At 39.1% G+C, this 19,461-nt stretch overlaps 1 protein-coding gene across 1 annotated transcript in view; it reads left to right on the top strand.

Moving 5' to 3' along the window:
• IQGAP1 (IQ motif containing GTPase activating protein 1) overlaps positions 1 to 19,461 on the top strand; it is a 101,158-nt gene that overhangs the window by 25,613 nt on the left and 56,084 nt on the right. Inside the window, exons 3-8 of the mRNA XM_042940928.1 lie at positions 5,096 to 5,252; positions 6,759 to 6,836; positions 11,042 to 11,118; positions 17,055 to 17,122; positions 18,246 to 18,359; positions 19,139 to 19,317. Coding sequence (XP_042796862.1) covers positions 5,096 to 5,252; positions 6,759 to 6,836; positions 11,042 to 11,118; positions 17,055 to 17,122; positions 18,246 to 18,359; positions 19,139 to 19,317 — 673 coding nt within the window. The remainder of the gene's footprint in view (positions 1 to 5,095; positions 5,253 to 6,758; positions 6,837 to 11,041; positions 11,119 to 17,054; positions 17,123 to 18,245; positions 18,360 to 19,138; positions 19,318 to 19,461) is intronic.

Here is a 19,461-nt window from a genome sequence, read left to right on the forward strand (position 1 = left end):
ATGTATATACATATACATATATGTATATACACATACATATACGTATATATACGTGTATATATGTATATATATGTGGTGTGTGTATACATATATGTATATGTGTGTGTGTATACATGTATATATACATGTATATATACACATACGTATATACATATATATGTATACGTATATACATGTATATACGTATACATATATGTATATACGTATGTGTATATATACATGTATACACACCACATTTTCTTTATCCTTTCATCCACTGATGGACATTTGGGCTCTTTCCATACTTTGGCTATTGTTGATAGCGCTGCTATAAACATGGGGGTGCATGTGTCCCTTCAAAACAGCACACCTGTATCCCATGGGTAAATGCCTAGTAGTGCAATTGCTGGGTCATAGGGTAGTTCCAGTTTTAGCTTTTTGAGGAACCTCCATACTGTTTTCCAGAGTGGCTGCACCAGCTGGCCTTCCCACATTTACATTCTCTTATGAGTTGCCTGTTTGTGTTTCTAGTCCGTTTCTCTGGGGGAAATATTTGTTATTTTATTTATTTCAAGCATTTAAAATGTACATATGCAAAAAAATGTACATATGCATGTAAAGATTATAGATTATTAATTCCTTGTAAAGATTATAGGAGGTTATTAATTCCTTGTTATGTGTTGCAGATTTTTCCTCCAGTTTATCTTTTCTTTAAGAAAATACTTTATTGCCTTATAGACGTTTAACTGTCTTTTGTTTTTAATTAAAAAAAATTTTTTTAATGTTTATTTTTGACAGAGAGACAGAGAGACAGAGCGGGGGAGGGGCAGAGAGAGAGGGAGACACAGAATCTCAAGCAGGCACCAAGCTCCGAGCTGTCAGCACAGAGCCTGACACAGGGCTTGAACTCACAAACCGTGAGATCATGACCTGAGCTGAAGTTGGACGCCTAACCGACCAAGCCACCCAGGCACCCTTGAATTCTTTATATGTTTTGGATATTGACCTTTAAAAAAATGTTTATTTATTTTGAGAGAGAAAGAGAGAGCATGCAAGCAGCAGGGAGGGGCAGAGAGAAAGGAGAGAGAGACTCCCAAGCAGGCTCCACGTCGCCACTGCAGAGCCTGATGCTGGGCTTGAACTCACAAAACTGTGAGATCATGACCTGAGCCAAAACCAAGAGTCGGTCACTTAACCAGCTGAGCCACCCAGGCGCCCCCGGATATTAACCTTCTATCAGATACGTTCTTCAGTTTCATAGGTTGTCTTTTCATTTTGTTGATGGTTTCCTTTGCCTCTGCAGAAGCTTTTAGTTTGGTGTAGTCCCACTTTTGTTTATTTTTGCTTTTGATGCCTTTGCTTTTGGTGTCAAATCCAAAAAAATCATTGCCAAGACTGATGTCAAGGAGCTTAGATCCAATATTTTCTTCTAGGAGTTTATGGTTTCAGGTCTTAGGTTTCAATCTTTGACCCATTTTGAGTTGATTTTTGTGTGCAGTGTAAAGGATCTATATGTAGATTTATTTAAAAAAATTTTTTAAAGCAAAGGGCACTGGGCTGGCTCAGTCGGTAGAACATGTGACTTGATCTCAGGGTTTTAAGTTTGAGCCCCACATTGGGTGTAGAGATTACTTAAAAATAAAATCTTAAAAAAAAATAAAATGTACTTATAAAGCCAAATTAAATGCTTACGTTTTATAAGAAAACTCTATCTGAGTTGAGAATCAGTGGTGGGTTTAGAGTTAAACTGAAATACTTAAAACCCTATTTAGTGGACAGGAGGTGGAGAGATACCAGCCTTTTTCCTGGGAGGGTTATCTGACACTTTGCTGTGTTTAGACTTCCTATGGAGCTCAGCCCTGTTAGGCTCTTGGAGTGACGTGGCAGAAGCAGTCATTTACTGAGGGAGGATTCTTAGCTAGGAATCAGGGTCTGGTTATTCTGCCTTTGCTGCTAGCTAGCGGGTGACCTTGGATAGGCCTTACTCTAACTTGTAAAATGAGGGGCTTGTGCAAATATGTATAGCCTTCGGGTAAGCTTTTGGACAATAAAAAAATGTTTCTTTAATGTTTATGATTTTTTATTTTGGAGTTATACTTCTAAAGTCCTTTCCTTAGGAATTAATTGTAAATACAGGAGAACTTGTGTACAAACGTGTTCCTTGGAGGATTATTTAGTAGTTGAAAATATTTGGAAGTGACTAAGTGTTCAACATAGGTGACCAATTAAGCACTTGGTAGAATTTTTATGTAACTTAGTCTTCAGAAATTATATAATAACATGGAAAATATTCATAAAATATTAAGAAATGTCTAATAAGTTTTTCTAATAGATATGTATTACTATATTTAAAAAAAAAAAAAAAAAACCAAAGGGATTTGCCCTAGAAGTGCTTTAAGTTCCTGGCTCTCGTCTTGTGATTCTGTGGTTTAGTGGCAGAGGGGTAAATGTCTCAGATGGCTGTGGAGGGCAGACAGGAGAGTTTGTGGTATATTCTTGGGACCGTGGTAGAATCTAGACTTCTGCTGATATTGAAAATGACAGAGTAACGTAGCACCCTGCTTCGGGCTCTTAACTTTTCAAAGCGGTTTGGTCCTGATTCATCTTACTTTATTCTCAGCCACGAACCACGTGGTACTCTGTCGCGAAGCAGAGTCCACCCCACGTGTGGTGACTTGGAGGGCACTGTTGGTTTGGGGCCGGTGGGAGACGCACTGTGTTTTGCCCTCCTCTACCCCTTTTCACCAGCTCACCGTCGGCTCTTCCGGCCTGGCATCGTGTGATGCGCACCGTGTCCTTGACCGCACAGAACTTCTGAGCCTTCCTGTGACTCAGGACTGTCCCCCAGGGAGGGGCCAGGGTGAAGGCTTGGGGGGGACCTTGCGGTGGTCCTCCTTTCACTCTGATTTTGGTGTGGTCGTCTCAGAGGACAACCAGAACACCTTTGGAAACTGGCTCCGATTCGAGGCAAAAGCACACACTGTGCTCTTCCTCCGTAGTCTTGTATGTGTTTACTGTGTTTGGAGGAGAAAATTAAGTACTTTTTTCCTCGGGCCATTACTTGGTGAAGGGCTGGTTTTGGCTTAGACTACCGTTGTTCTAGGTTTGTTTCTGTTAATGAGAACGCAAGTTAGACTGTCCCCTGAGAGCGGGGGCTGCCAGGAGGCGTTTGCCACGAGCTTTTTAGCAGTAAAATAACGGGGGGCCGATGCTATGAGATGTGTCCTTGGGCTGCAGCTGCTTTCCACACTGGCGACCTGCATTCTTTTTCCACATTGCCCTTCTGCTCTTTGGGCTCTTGCGGAGGTGTAGTTTGGGTTTTGTAACGGTTACCAGTTGGTATCTAGTTTTAGTTACTGTGACAATTCTTCTGGAAAACTCATTTGTTCCCCCTGCCCCCGACCCCGTGACCTTTAAGTTCTACTACCTGAAAGAAAAGCCAGAGGTGAAAACTTATTATTGTCGAGTAGGGAGAATAATCACAAAATTCCCCGGCCATGCCTATACCCAGCCAGTATTTATTTACTTAAGCACATATGACTATTTATAGAACCTGAGAAAAACAAGGAAATTGTTGCTTTTCCTTGTCATTTTGTAAAAATTCTGAGCAGTAATCTCAATTTGGAAAGATAGAATTAATACAAGAAAGCTTATTCTGAATTATAAAAGGAACAGTTTATTTAAAAAGCAACAATTTACAGAAGTACGATAAATCTAAGTGTTGTATATCCTTGAAACAATTTTATTAATACAAAGAATTATATAAAAATACATAGATACATGTACATATTATGTGGCCTGTTTTTCTATTGGTACATTAGTGTTTTCATGTAAATTTTCACGGGTATGTGTGTGTGTCTATAAAATATGGGATAGTTAAATGTTTCGTCCAATTTTACTTGGCTTTTAATTTAAACTTCTGTATGTCAGTGAACATTATAAATGCTTCATTTTTATGTTGTCCTGCTTGGTAGTAAATGTAGTTTTTACTTCAGTTGGCTATGTCTTTCAATATTTTTTTTTTGTCTTTTCACAATTTAACACTAGTAAAATAGACCAGGCAACAGCCAGTGTCTGGGGAGTTTTTTATCAGTATGTGGGGATACCAGAATGTGGGGATAACATTGGCTGTGTAAAATTTGAGTAGAATAATTTTACACACACACACACACACACACACACACACACACATATAAATAAAAGTAAGCTCTATGGCCATTGTGGGGCTTGAACTCGGGACCCAGGTGCCCCAAATAGAGTAATTTTAAATTAGGGGTTTTTAATCTGGAGTCTGTGAAATCTCTGAAATGACATATTAAATTTAAGTACATGGCAATGTAGACTCCATTTTTTTCTGGGGAGGGATTTCCTTAGATATTCAAAGGATTCTGTGACTTAAAAATGGTTTAAAAAAACCATTGCCTTAAATGATTTTTAGTTACCTACATTTCTGTTGGCAGAAAATATATTCAGATGTGCTTTATTTTACCTTGGGCCTGCCTGACATCTCTGGAGAGGTCTTCTAGGGGAATTGTAACTTTCTTTTCCTTTTCCCTTGACGGCCTCCTCCCCCCATCCTCTGAAAAACATGAATTAATTTTTACTGCTTCCATTGGCATTTTCGTCCCTATTTTAGCTGAGATGATTGGCTATTCATGTAACCCCAAAACAACCTCAAAATCTGAATGTAGAAATTCACTGTGGATTCTGAAACTGGAAAAGAACATCAATAAATTTAAATTTCTGAACAGTTGACATCATGGCTTCAGTTATAAATGATTTTTCTTAGGAGTTCTGCAGGAATAACTTAGGGACTGAGCGTTAGAGCCCGAGGTTCCTGGGCAGTTGGGGTCTGAGGAGCCAGGTGTCTGCTGTGATTGGAGAGGGGAGCCGTGTGGAGAAGAAGGTGGCCGTGATGCTTGGGGTTTTTCGCAATTTCCTCGCCTCTGAGATCTGACTGGGTCGGGACAAAGATGTGGGTGCAATTGGAGCTTAAAGGAGTATTGCTTATGTTGAACTTAAACTCCTCCAACAAGAAGGGAAATGAGGCTCAAAGTCTCTTAAGGAAGAGCTCAGACCTTCCCTCTCTTCTCATGTCCTCTCCCCTTTTGTGCAGGTGGATGGAAGCATGCCTCGGGGAAGACCTGCCTCCCACCACAGAGCTGGAGGAGGGCCTCAGGAATGGGGTCTACCTTGCCAAACTAGGAAACTTCTTCTCTCCCAAAGTGGTGTCCCTGAAGAAAATCTACGATCGAGAGCAGACCAGATACAGGGTGAGTCCTTCTTCGCTCAGTGCTTTAATTTCCATAAACTTAGGAGAGAAGGTTAGTGGACTTTATCCTGTGTAAGAGTTACTGAGAAATATGTGTAGGTGTGTTTATTCCGACAAAATAAAGCATCTGGCAGAGTGGAGAAAAGGGTGCAAAGTCAGAGTAGTAAAAGATGGCTATCTGTCTTTCTGATACAATTCTTATGATGGTGTGTACCTAGAAATCTTCATGGTCCTTGATGGATTTTTCATTTCTTAAAAAGTAGAGGAAGTAACTAGGGGGGGATTACTACTTTAATCTTCACCAAGCACTGAGATTTGTTGGCAAACTGAAAGCAATAGCAACTTTAGGAAAAAAGGTCCCCCTGGAGTTCAAGGTAAATTGGGAAAGCAATCCAATTTCAGGAAATTGAGGTACCTGAAAGGGTTTGATTCCTGTGGCCCAGGGCTCTGAAAAAGAAGACTGCTTGGTTAAGTTGGAGTGTTGATAAGGACCAAAATCTGTTGCGGGGGAGCTTTCCCATGAGCACCTCTTTGGAAAAGGATGGGCATAAAAGGTGGAGGATTGAAAAACCAGGAGCAGATGGAAGCGGGGCAATGATAGGAATTGGGCCAGAACCTGGAATGAACCAAGGATGAAGACAGAATCAAAAGAGATTTTTACGTTTTACATTTAAAGTCAAAGGACGACAGGAGTGTAGGCAGACCAAAATTGACATCCCAAAGAGAAACTTTCCTTTTCTGAAGGCAACTCTGTTGAGTGGCATACCATGTGGGACAGAGCAAGAAGACACTTAAGGAAGAGTAGAGACTGTATAGCAATAAAAATAATAGTCCTGCCCCTCCTCCCGTCTGGAGAGTGAATCTTGCTGAAAAATAGCAGACAGAGAGGTTTAGAGGGGGATATTTGTATGTGTGGTATCCAAACCCTGATTAATATGTTTAATATGTCAGTCTGTAAGTATTTTCTCTCTGCCAGCCACCACACTGAGTGCCTTATGTACATTTTCCCCTTGTGTGTTTATACCAAACACATACAGTGGGTGTTACAGATGGGGAAACTCAACAGGGTGAAGTGACTTGCCCAGTGTCACCAGTAGACGGCCAAGCCGGGAGGCGAATCCAATATAATTGGACTCCAAAGATCATGTTCTGTAAGGCTCAACTCTACAGGAAGATTCCCTGGATGGTTCTATTTTTTTTTTTAAGATTTTATTTTTTTTTAAATAAATCTGTACACCCCATGTGGGGGTCAAACTCACAACCCTGGGATCAAGAATCATATGTATGCTCTACTAACTGAGTCAGCCTGGCTTGGCTCCAGGTAGTTCTTAAGTGAGGGGAGCTGAGATTCGGGTTTTGGGGAGTGGAATCTTAACACAATGCTTTAGACAGACCTTAAATGTAAGGGGACCTTGCAAAGTCTCATAAGGGGACCTTGCAAAGAGTCTTTATTTAGTATTTGCTTCAACATTGCCAACAGTGCCTAATTGTCTCTTGTTTGTTCTAGGCAACTGGCCTGCACTTTAGACACACTGATAATGTGATTCAGTGGTTGAATGCCATGGATGACATTGGATTGCCAAAGGTAATTTATGTGATATTCAAGTTCGGGCTTAGATAAGGTTGTTTTGGCATGTAGTTGTCATTCTGCCTGTAAAATTATTCTCAATCGGATCTTTGATGATTTTCTTTCTTTCTTTCTTTCTTTCTTTCTTTCTTTCAAGTACTAAAGGATCTCTTCTGTTTGTTTTAGGAAATAGTTTTTTTTTTTCTTTTGTTCTTTTTCTTTATTATTACTCATTCCTGCTTTACTTTACCCTAGAGAAATTCCCTATGATGTCATTTACTTTTACTATATCAAATTGTAGACTTAGATTAAAATTCATGTACCATGAAATCTACCTTAAGACATTTTTTTAAAATATTTATTTATTTTTGAGAGACAGAGCACAAGTCGGGGAGGGGCAGAGAGAGGGGGACACAGAATCTAAAGCAGGCTCTAGGCTCCGAGGTGTCAGCACAGAGCCTGACGCAGGGCTCGAATTCACGAACTATGAGATCATGACCTGAGCCAAAGGCAGATGCTTAACCGACTGAGCCACCCAGGAGCCCCAAAATCTACCTATCTACCTTTTTAAAGTATATAATTCAGTGGTGTTTTTTTTTTTCCACAAAGTTGTTAAATTAAAATTTGACTTTAGGAAATATTTTAGAAATGTCATTTCCCAGATGCAGAATAATCATACTTGCAAGAGAACATAATGGGTTATTATTTTATGTTTCAAATTGTAGAGGCAATATAATAACATGTACTTCTTATATCTTGTTTTGGTGATTTTTTTTTTTAAACATTTTTCTTGAGGTATAATTGCTAGACAGAAACTGCACATATTTAATGTGTATAGTGGATGAGTTTGGAGTAAGTGTACATCCTTGAGTGTTCTGCTCAGGAGTTTATTTAGCATTGCTGTTAGATTGCCGTCTCTAGACACCCCCCCCCCCGTTCTGTGTTGAATCCATAAAGCCATGCTGTATTGTCAACTCTTAGAGGTGTGGACATCTTTTTTTTTTTTTTTTTCCTTTTTCTCTTCCATATCTTTTGACCTAAGAATTCTACTTCTAGGAATTTATCCTTCTAGTAAATCAGACAAGCCCAAAGAGATGGATATGTAAGATTTTTTTTCAGCATTGCTTAGGATAGGACAAATTGATAGCACCCACATATTCCTTCGCTAGAGGTATTAATTGTATTGCAGCCAATCATACACTAATGCAGCCATTAGAAAGCATGATATCAATCTGTATTGGCAAAGGAAGTTGTCTGTGATGTGTTAAGTTGGGGGGAAAACAAAACAGGCTAAGGTAAGAGTTTGTGTTTTGGCTAAAGTGAGATTGCTATTTTTATGGAAAAGTTAATATTCTTGGGAAAAGTCTATAAGGAGATAGTAGTTTTCATTTCTGTGAATGGGATTAAGGGGTGGTTTTTATTTTCTTTATAATTTCCTATAGAGTCTAAATTGTTGTAAGCAGAGAAAGGTGAAGAAAAAACGGGAGATGGGGAGTACCAGAGAGTGACTAGAACCACTCAGAAATGAACATTTGATATTTAGCGTTGTTTTGCACATCTGTGTCTTGAATTGAGCTCAATCCAGAGCCAAATCTTTGTAGCAGACTAGCTTTTGTCCTCTTTTTTTCAGAGCCAGATACTGAACTTCTGTTCCTCACACTGGTGGGTTTGAGAATTAGGCCCCACAAATGTCAGGAAAGGCAGTATGTCAAGTTCTTACACCTACTTTGCCTTTCTGTGCACTTGTATCTTCTTGTGTCTGTTTTTTATGTGGTATGCCCCATTGGCAATGATGATTTAACCTTTATAAACACTATTAAAAGCTTTGTTAATATGTGCTATTATGAGTAGTATTGTTACTACAAAATGCTTTTTTTAATGATTTAATTTTACTACTTTTTTTTGTTTACTAATGGTAGTATGTTATCCTGGACCACAGTTGCACCAAACATAGAATTCCCCAAAGGCTTTCAGGGACAACAGGGTTAACCATGGCTATCAGCCTTGAAATGTCCACCCTACATGATTTAGGTCCAGAAGACTTGAGTAATGTGGACTGATGATACTTAGCCTAAAAATTGTTGTCCATAATAAAATGTATGATAGATAGTTGACAATACATACATATAGTGATTTGGGGGATGCTCTTTCCTAATCTCTTCATATGGTATAAGTAAGCTAAATATAGAAACTTAAGGTGATAAAGCTTTTGGTTCTTATCCCTTTTGTCTCTTTATTATAATTGGTCCTCTTGGCTACCTCCTCCAGGAAGTATTTTGTGGTTTTGACTTTGATTTTTAAATTGTTTTAAATCTGTTCAACTAGTGCTGTCTTCCTTATGTGTTCTATCCTAATGGTGGGCGTCCCTTGAGATGCAATCCTTATTTTAGCTACATTCTCTCATTCTCATGGTTTCAGTTATTTTGAGGACTTTGCTATAAGATAAACACACTGTCTTCAAATGGCTGCTGGACAGTTCTCCTTGGATAGCTTTTTACTAGCTAGAATTCCTCCTATCTAAAAGTAAACCTTGCCTTTTCCCCAAGTGAACCTCCCTCCTCTATACTAAATGGTAGCCTGTCTTCATTTCCCCAGTCATCCCGTCTCAAAATCTTAAGGTTACCTTGGACTCCTAAATGCAGTTATTCCCCAAACCTTCCTCATGTATTTGAAATGTTTCTTTTATCCGTTCAAACTGCTTATCAGCCTGCCTCCTTAGCTTCAGTTTCTCCACTATTCAATATATCCTGTATCCTGTCTCCAGTCAGATCTTACAGAGACTCTGTTTTTATCCTTGGCTCCAGAGCTAGGACTTCTCCGTGGCCCGCATATCAAGTTCAAACTCGTCTGACGTTCAAGGTCTTCTTAATCTGATATATCCTACCCTACCCAACTGTATTGTTCTGTTACTTTCTAAAATATAGTCTGTACTTTTTTTGGGAAGGGTGTCTCACCGTGACCGTAATGTTCACCTTTCAGGAGAAGACATCTCAGTCTTGGGAGGTGAGCATGTAGAACTTGAAAAATTATCAAAAAAGAGGATTCTGCTACATCCCATGTCTCAAGGGGGGTGGTTCTTTCTAGTTGAGAGCCATAGGTATTGTGAGAAAAGCATGAAAACAAACACCATGTGTTAAGGACTCTAATGGATACAAGGTGCTGCACTACTCTTCCTATTGCCTTAGTTAAGCCCTTTTACTCTTATCCAGATTCTTCTCATTGCCTCATAATTCAGTCTTTCACTTCTCCAAACCGCTATTACTCCTTCTCCCCCTAAGTTATAGAACGAATTATATGGTGCCACATCACCATGAAGATAGGTCTTGAAATTGAAGATTACTCCCAATCTAAACTTGCTATGTTCCTATTCAACCTCATTCATTAATTCATTAAATATAGAGCCACTCCCATGACCTTGGCTCTGGGCTTGGCATTGAACAACATAGACCTGACCCTTGCCTTTCATGTGGCTTGTAGTCTGTTGGAGGAGTCAAACAGATAGTAACACAGGTAACTGATTATTTGTGGTAAGTGCTACCAAGGAGAAGCACCTATCTTCCACATTCCCGTACATGTCCTCTGTTGCAGATACTTCGTCTGTGTATCTTTTCACTTCTGCCAAGCATATAACACATTTTTAAAAAGATTTTATTTTTAAGTAATTTCTACGCCCAACGTGGTGCTTGAACTCACAACCCCGAGATCAATCAGTCGCACGTTCCGCCAACTGAGCCAGCCAGGTGCCCCACATACAACACATTTTAATTTTTTGTAGTATTTTTCAATGTCTAAATGTAGTGGTTTGCATAATTGAAAGCACCTAAGGAAATGTTCATTGGTTAGCTACTACTCAGTCTAGGCATGGTATATAGTAACTGGGAAGATTGTAGTCCTTCAGAGCTTCCTACATTTGCCAGTGATTTCAACTGGATGAGCGCTTGGTGTCATCTGCTTGTAGCTGAGTCGGCAGTAAACAAATCACTTTCGCATACCTGGTGAAATTCAGTGGGTTGACCAGATGAGGCTTTTCCAACTAGTGCTTTTTCTGTTTTATAGGATTTTGTTCCTTATATGACTCGTGATGAATTAATTGTCTGTTCCCCCTAACGAAATTACTTGCTGAATGGCAATAATGTTTGCTAACTGTTTTATTTGTATTGTTGATGATTGGTGAATGATCCAGTAGATGGATACCTTACTCTGCTTCTTTTATTTCTCCTTAGATTTTTTACCCAGAAACTACAGATATCTACGATCGAAAAAATATGCCGAGATGTATCTACTGTATTCATGCACTCAGGTAATCAGATTTTCTTGGTAAAATGAACAGTGTATGTAGATATAGAGAACGGATTGCCGAATTGCCAGAGGTGGGGATTAGGGGGTAGGCGAAATGGACGAAGGGGGTCAAAAATTACAAACTTCCAGTTATAAAATAAGTAAGTCCCGAGGATGTGATGTACCACACAGAGATTATAGTTAATAATAGTGTATTGTATATCTGAAAGTTGCTAAGAGAGTAGATCTTAAAAGTTCTCAGTACAAGGAGAAAACGTCAGTAACTGTGGTGGTGGCCGTTAGTGGAACTTATTGTGGTGAACATTTCACGGTATATGCATCTATTGAAGCATTGTGTTGTATAACCTGAAACTAGTATTATATGTCAGTTTTCTCTCAGTAAAAGAAAGCAGTTTAGGAACAACATCTGAATAGAAGATACAGCTTTTTGTCCATGGTGTGATGAAAAAGTTTTGCATCAGCTTCAGAATTTTCAAATAGCATAGGATACAGTTGTCTGAACGAAATGGTGAGAAACAGCTGTGTTTTTCTAGGAAGTAGAGAGAAGGGATTTATTCCCATAATCGCAGATAATTTGGCTCTGAAAACATAGGATAGTGTTTCATTATTGATCTACTGTTTCTGTGAGCTGTGCATTTTAGTTGAGATGCAGTTCCTTTCCTTCTCATTAAAATTTCTTTAAAAAATTTCTTGAAAATCGCAAAAAGTATATACATTTCAAAACTTTCATTGTTTACTATTTCGTTGCAGGCCAATAGCTGAATTAAAAAATGCCCTGTGTTAATACTTTAGTAGTATAACTAAATTTTGTCAACATCTTCAAATAATGCCAGCAAATATCAAATGGCTGATTTTTAATTTAGTTTTCTAGGTCCTCACCAAGCCATCTGTTCAGTAATTTTTATGTCAAACAAATACGAGAAATAGGAACTGAAACTAAGTATATTTTTTTCATAATTTCATAATAAATTTGGAAGATGATTTAATTTCAGGTCCTTGGCTCTTGGAATCAACAGAGTACTGTATTGGAAGGAAGAGGTGGTTTGCGTGGAGAGAGGGGTGCGGTCGGGTGGGAATTGGAGGCAGTAGTGTGGTGAGTCAGAGTGCTACAAATTTACGTGATGGCTATAGGGCTAAAGTGGAAGGTGGAAGAAGTAAGTGGGCCATGAGTATGGGGTTTCTTTGCTTGGGCTGCCCATTTTATTTTATTTTGTTTTATTTTTATTTTATTTTATTTTATTTTATTTTATTTTATTTTATTTTATTTTATTTTATTTTATTTTATTTTATTTTATTATTTTTAAAATAAAGTTTATGTATTTTGAGAAGAGAGAGCAAGTGAGCAGGGAAGGGGCAGAGAGAACAGAGAGAGAGAATCCCAAGTAGGCTTTGCACTGCCAGTGCGGAGCCCGACATGGGGCTTGAACTCACGTACCATGAGATCATGACCTGAGATGAAATCAAGAGTCGTGTGCTTAACTGACTGAGCCACCCAGGCGCTCCAGTGGGCTGCCCATTTTATAAAGCATCCTGTATGTGTGCTTAATAAATACTAATGATGTATATAAATACATGTATAATATTGACCCATGAGAAGCCTATTGTCTCCAGTTTGATTGAACATGGGCCAGACCCTTGGTATCTCTGGAATATTCTGAAAACTACAAAAGAAAGACTATAGCTGAGGACTGGTCGACGTGCCACACACTCTTGTGCCTTAGGTTATTCTGTTTCCGTTGCCTGATTGCCCTTTACTCCCTGGTCCGTTGCCTGATTGCCCTTTACTCCCTGGTTTAACCCATGCTCCTCTGCAGCTGCCACTGTGGAATGCCACTGTTCGTTGATACCTTCTTTTCCTTTTTCTCCCTCAGATGGAATCAGCTCCTTCCCATCTTTGTGCTCTTCTAGCATCTGCACATACCTCCTCCTTCAAGTCTAGGGCTTTTACATTGTACTCTGCTTATTTGTTCTTGTAGCTGACTTTCAGTGGTCTCCTTGGGGACAAGGACTATTTCTGTTATTCTTTATCTTTGTGTCTCTAGTACTTAGATGCCTAGCATATAGTACGTAGCCAATAAATGCTTGTGGTCACAATCCTACATTATAAAAAATCTTCCTTTCCCCTGTTCTGGCTCAAGGGGATATTTTATTACCCATAAATGAAAAAAGGAAATGGTTCTTTCTTTTTATCAGATGACTCTTCATGTTTATCTCAGTGTATCCAGTCACATTTTAATTGAATTCCCACCTTCTTGGTGATGTTTTGGATTTCCAGTGACTCCAGCTTAGTCCTTTGTTTAAACTCCTGTGTTTCTTGGTTTCTAAGTTATATATTGTTTCTTTCATGTATTTACTGTCTTTCTCTCTCTTAGGTATTAGCATCTTAGAGACAGAAGTCATGCTTTACGTTTCTTCCCCACCCCCACCCCCCCCAAGGTTCATAGCATAATATTGGACAAACAAGAACAACATGAGAATTTTTTAAAAATGTTTAGGAATGGGTGGGATCTAGGGGAATGTTCAGATTGCAGTGATTTCAAATGTACGGGTCTGAGCCAAAATCAGATTAACTCTGAGTATTGTGACTGGCTGTGAGTTACGTGAGGTCTGTGTTGATAACCTTGTGAAGGTTGTACCTACAATGGGTATCTGAACTTGGCAGGCAAGAGGCTGAGCTGGCGGAACTCTCTACGAGTTCTGCAGCCATGGCCTTCTGCAGCATAACCTGGGTCCTCAGCCTTCAAATTCTCTGAACTAGAGATGAAGAAGTAACTCTGCCTTTCTCATGATGGAGTCAGAATCGGGAAGGAAGGAAGTCTGCTCTTGTTTTTCATTTCTCTTCAGTTTGCAGCCCATGCTTGGGAAGTATACACAGAGCAATGTGTTCTGGTTGGTGATTTACGATTTCTTTCCTCCCTAGAGTGTTTTTCCTGAAGTGCCGTCAGCCCTTGCTATATAGGCACTTAACACCTGCCGGGAGCCTCTTCTTTACCATATAGGACAACAGTATCGAGGCAGATTCCTTGCCTCACTGTGAGGGGTGAGGCACCATCTCCTTTTGGATCAGTAGCAACAAAGAAGCATTATCTCCTTGTTTCTTGACTAGCGTTATTCCAGAGATAGTCCCTGTATTTAGTCCTGCTAAATTACTTTTCTGGATTACATTCCACCCTCAGATAAGACCCTAATTCATGATTATTTTGCATAGGTTTGTATACTTCATTTCCATTTCCTCTGGTGTTTTATCTTTCTAAGAACTGATTTGGAGGTTAAATGGGCCCATAGTCGTATATCCTAAATTCAAAAGAGATGTAAAAGCTGAAAGTTACATTTAAGTTTGGTTCAAACAGATTTGTTGGTGAAATCTGAACAGAATTAATTGAGGTTATTTAGAATATGTGTCTACTTACTGTGATTATGTGTATGTTTCTCTTCAGAATAGTAGTGTTTTTGTTTAGGGGTGCTGCCTCAAGGCTTGCTGGGGATGTCTTCTAATACTGTATATACTTACATAAGCAAACATTACATGATACTATATATACTATAAAACATTTCTAGTATCAGAGAAATTCTAATCAGAGATCAAGGATCGTGCTGCACTAGATTCTGTTTCCTGTCAACTGCTGTGTTTGTATTTAAGATCTCTGCGATCAGCCTAGTGACTTCCTCCAGGTTACTCTGTAGTCAGCAAAGATAATAGGAATCCCAGTAGGCTAACATAACCTCCTTCCCCCTATTGCTGTAAAGTAGAGCTTAAATAGGAAAAAAAAAAAAAAGAAAAATAAACCTGAGCTCAGTACAAACTAAACATTGTAGGTGCCCAACAGTTATTTGTAAAAGTAGGCATGGGAGAATAGGAGCAAAGATTGGAAAAGGGGTGTTTACTGGTAGGACTTTAAAGGTTCAGCTTTTAGGTTGAATATTCTCTGTTCTGTGCAAGAGGATCTGAGTGGTCCTTGTGATTATATTCATAGCTTCACCATCTCCTTAAAATATTCCTAATCATTGAAATGAGATAAAAGAAAGATGATGCCTATGTCTTAGCTTCTCCTCTACTTTATTTATAGCAGCTAGCGACATCGTAACTTTAATTTACTGTTGGAAGACCTTAAAAACGAATTCGCTCCTTGAGGCTGTTAAAATGACACTCTTGCAATTTCTTTTTTTAAAATTGTATTTATTTTTGAGAGAGAGAGCACGCGCGTGAGTGAGCAGGGGAGGGGCAAAGAGAGGGAGACACAGAATCCGAAGCAGGCTCCAGGCTCTGAGCTGTCAGCACAGGGCCCGATGTGGGGCTCAAACTCACGAACTACAAGACAGTGACCTGAGCCGAGGTCGGATGCTTAACCGACTGAGCCACCCAGGCACCCCAGACGTTTGCAATTTCTTAAAGTATGGCAGCCTCTTTCCTGTTTCAAAGTAGAAATAAAAGAGGAAGAAATTCCTCAAGAAACATATTCTTACTAATTTGGAATGCAGGTGGGACATATGTGGGAGAAACAATACATATAATGGGGACATATTACAGGTGTAGAACGTTATTGGCTAATTTGCTTTGGAAAATTTGTTAAATAGAGTTAAAATCTTCTGAGAGAGGAACTTTGTATAGTTCTATTTTGAGCATTTTACTCTAAAAAAAGGACTCATTCATATACGTATGGTTCATACTTGTATTTATCTTAGAAAATAATTAGCTACTCTGAATGCATAAATTTGAATGTGTTTTCAGAATGCTTGGCTTTTTTTTTTTTTTTTTTTTTTTTTTTTTGATTATACATGTGAGTTTATTATATATAATTTAAATTCTGGTCAGTTCTGTGAATGCAATGTGTATGATCCACATTTGTGTTCAGATAATACTGAGCTTTATAGATTTTTTGCAAAAACTGGAGATTGTTCTATTGTGTTTATGATTTGTTTCTCAGGGTGTTATATTTATTCCCTTATTGCTAGGCTGTCAGTGTCTTGCCCATGTCCATCCCTGTCAAGCACCCTTCTGATTTACTGATTCTGATCTGCTGGGTCCTTAGAATCCACTTAGGCTAACTCAGGCTTATAGACATTTACTTATCCAGCTATCCATCTATGAAATATAAATATTTATTAAGAGGTTCTGGGTAGACATTGGTGAACAACTTACTGTTCCTGCCTTCATGAAATTTGAAGTCTACTAGATTTTTTTTAAACAGTAAATATATATAATATTTACTGTAAAACTCATAAATTACCTGAATGAAACTTTTCCATCAGCGATATAAATTCAGTTAATTTAATTTATTAAAAAAATTTTTTTTGATGTTTGTTTTTGAGAAAGAGAGAGACAGTGTGAGCAGGAGAGGGGTAGAGAGAGAGGGAGACACAGAATCTGAAGCAGGCTGCAAGCTCTGAACTGTCAGCACAGAGCCCAATGCGGGGCTCGAACCCATGAACCGTGAGATCATGACCTGAGCTGAAGTCGGACGGTTAACCGACTGAGCCATCCAGGCGCCCCTGAATTCAGTTTAACTAAGACTTTCTATTTGAATCATTTTCATGGGACTTTTCTCAAATATCTTATTTTACTTAAAGCTTATTGATCACAGGAAGGTAAACAAAAGTGAAGATGCTCCACTTAGATTAATTACATCCACATGTATGTCAACATCTAATTATACACTAGATTTGTACCAGGACTGGGACTCGAACCTGTGTCTTCTGACTCCCAGTCTGGTGCTTTTTGCATTGCATTATGGAACTTTCTAGGACAATGTTATGTAAAACTGAAAAAAGGTTCTGAGGTAAAGCACGGTAACTGCAAAGGGGAATATGGTAGCATGCAAGGAGTCTGTGTTCAGAATGTTTCTGTTCTTTATGTTTGCTACCTTTCCCCTTCAGTCTAAGAGCAGCAGCTAGATGCAGTGGGAGGCCTAACTCTTTTCTGCATATCGTGTCTTCTAGTTTGTACCTGTTCAAACTAGGCCTGGCTCCTCAGATTCAAGACCTATATGGAAAGGTTGACTTCACAGGTAAGGAGTTGCAAACTTGGCAGGAAATGCTTGATTTATGTAGAAATAGCCTGGAGAGTCAACAGTACCAATCTTAAAGACATAGGGCTTTAAAAACACTCTGGCAACAGAGATCAAAGAAGGATAAGTAACTTATTTCTCCTGGTTTGCTGAGAAGAATGCTAACGTTGGAATTTTAAACTCTGTTCTCTCGTTTCTGACGTGAGTATGGTTAGTGAGTGTCCATTTTCCTGTATGTAAAGTGGGAATAGTATTAATATATAACACAGAAAATATATAATACCGTATTAGCATCTAACATGAAATATCCATGCATGGTGAAAACACTTAGTCTTTTCCTTTGCTTCTCGCAAGTCCCTACTGCGGGCAAAGCAAGGGGTATGCTATGGGGACAGAGATAATGCAGAGGTGACAATTAAGTAATTAAAAAATTTACCTTATTTACCTTATTCTATGTGTATTTGCTCTAGTAGATGCTTGCTTGAAGAGATGGGGGCCTGGGAAGAAAAAGAACATTGGTAATATTGGTTAGGGGCAATATAGATTCAAATCTTTTGAACTGGTCATTATTTTGTAGGCTTGGGAATTTTAAATTGAATAAAACTTTTATCTATGATATTTTTCCTTCTAGGGAAGTTGTTCACCTGACCTAGGGCAAAGGGCCAAACCTCACATGTTGTTTCCTTTATCATTTGGCTTCCTGCCTTGGAAGGAAAATTGTTTAATAGCAGTAGTGACTTGGTGTGTGAAGACCGAGAAAGAAGGCTGGCTGGCCTGTGGGTCACTTGTTGTTGAGCTCCTTTTAAAGCTGCTCCATTCATAAGTTCATTGTAGAAATGCCACAAGTAGCAGTTTTGAAAAACTATTTTCTGTAGGGCTGTTCTCACGTTCTAGTTATTTTTGATGGTCTTGATAATAGTAATAACAGTTAGTATCTACTCCATGTACGTTATGTGCCGGATACTCTGTTAAGTGCTTTCCATAATTATCTCATTAAGTCATCGTGTCAACCCTACGAGGTAGCTACCACTTTATCCCATTTTGTAGTTGGGGATGCGGTTTCCTTCTCTGAGTTATGGGAAGGTGTTAACTTGCTCACCTGGGTCTTTATCCCTTCCTGCAGAAGAGGAAATCAACAACATGAAGATTGAACTGGAGAAGTACGGGATCCAGATGCCCGCCTTCAGCAAGATCGGGGGCATCCTGGCTAACGAACTCTCAGTGGATGAAGCTGCATGTAAGAAGAGAGAAATTTTGTGGGTTCAAATGGGATTGTTGCTACCACTTTCAGTAATGAATACTATAGTGATGGTCTTGGAATTAGGAATTTTGCTAGCAAGTCAGTAGATGTAGCTTTTTTTTTTTTTTTTTTTAAAGTTTGAGAGAGAGAGAGAGAGAGAGAGAGAGAGAGCGCGCGAGCACTAGTGGGGGAGGGGCAGCAGCAAGCCAGAAAGGAAGAGAGAATCCCACTGTCTGTGGGTCTTAAACCCATGAACCATGAGATCATGACCTGAGCCGATGTCGGATGCTTAGTCGACTGGGCCACTCAGGCGCCCCAGTAGATGTAGTTTTAACACTGCTGCCATCTTCTGTGCTGTTATTTGGGAGTAAGTGCTTGGTTCTGATGAAAATGAAAACATTTAGAAATTGAGTTCTAGATTTCAGCCCCTCTTTGAGTGTCTTATTTTTTTTAATGGTATTTACATGATGATTAAGGGCGAACATTTCCATAACGTACACTCCTTGCAAGGCTCTTTTATGAATATTTCCCTGTGGGATTCCAAACTCAGCCTCCCAGACATGAATCACAGGCAGAGCTGTGACTTTGTGCATCCAAAGGAAGAGACGAGGCTTACAGGATTCAGGGCGCCGTTCCTTCAGCCCCAGTCATTGTTTCTCTATCATGATGAGCCTTTCTCTGCAATAGGGGGTTGTAATGTTTTGTATGTGTTGTGTACGTCCCTTGCTGTATATAACTTCTGTGTTCTATGTTTTGAATTTTTTTTTTTTTTTTAGTGCATGCTGCTGTTATTGCTATTAATGAAGCTATTGACCGTAGAATTCCAGCTGACACGTTTGCAGCTCTGAGAAACCCCAACGCCATGCTTGTAAATCTTGAAGATCCCTTGGCTTCCACTTACCAGGATGTGCTTTATCAGGCCAAACAGGAGAAAATGACAAATGCTAAAAACAGGGTAAAAATGGAACGTCTGTTCTTTCTAGTTGATCGATATTCTTTCATTGTTCGCTATAACTCCATTTTTAAAATCAGTTTTCTTAAAGTATGATTTACATACAATAAGATTCGCTCATTTTATGTGTACGGTTTGACGAGTTTT

This window comes from Panthera leo, chromosome B3 (assembly GCF_018350215.1).
Source record: "Panthera leo isolate Ple1 chromosome B3, P.leo_Ple1_pat1.1, whole genome shotgun sequence".
Lineage (NCBI taxonomy): Eukaryota > Metazoa > Chordata > Mammalia > Carnivora > Felidae > Panthera > Panthera leo.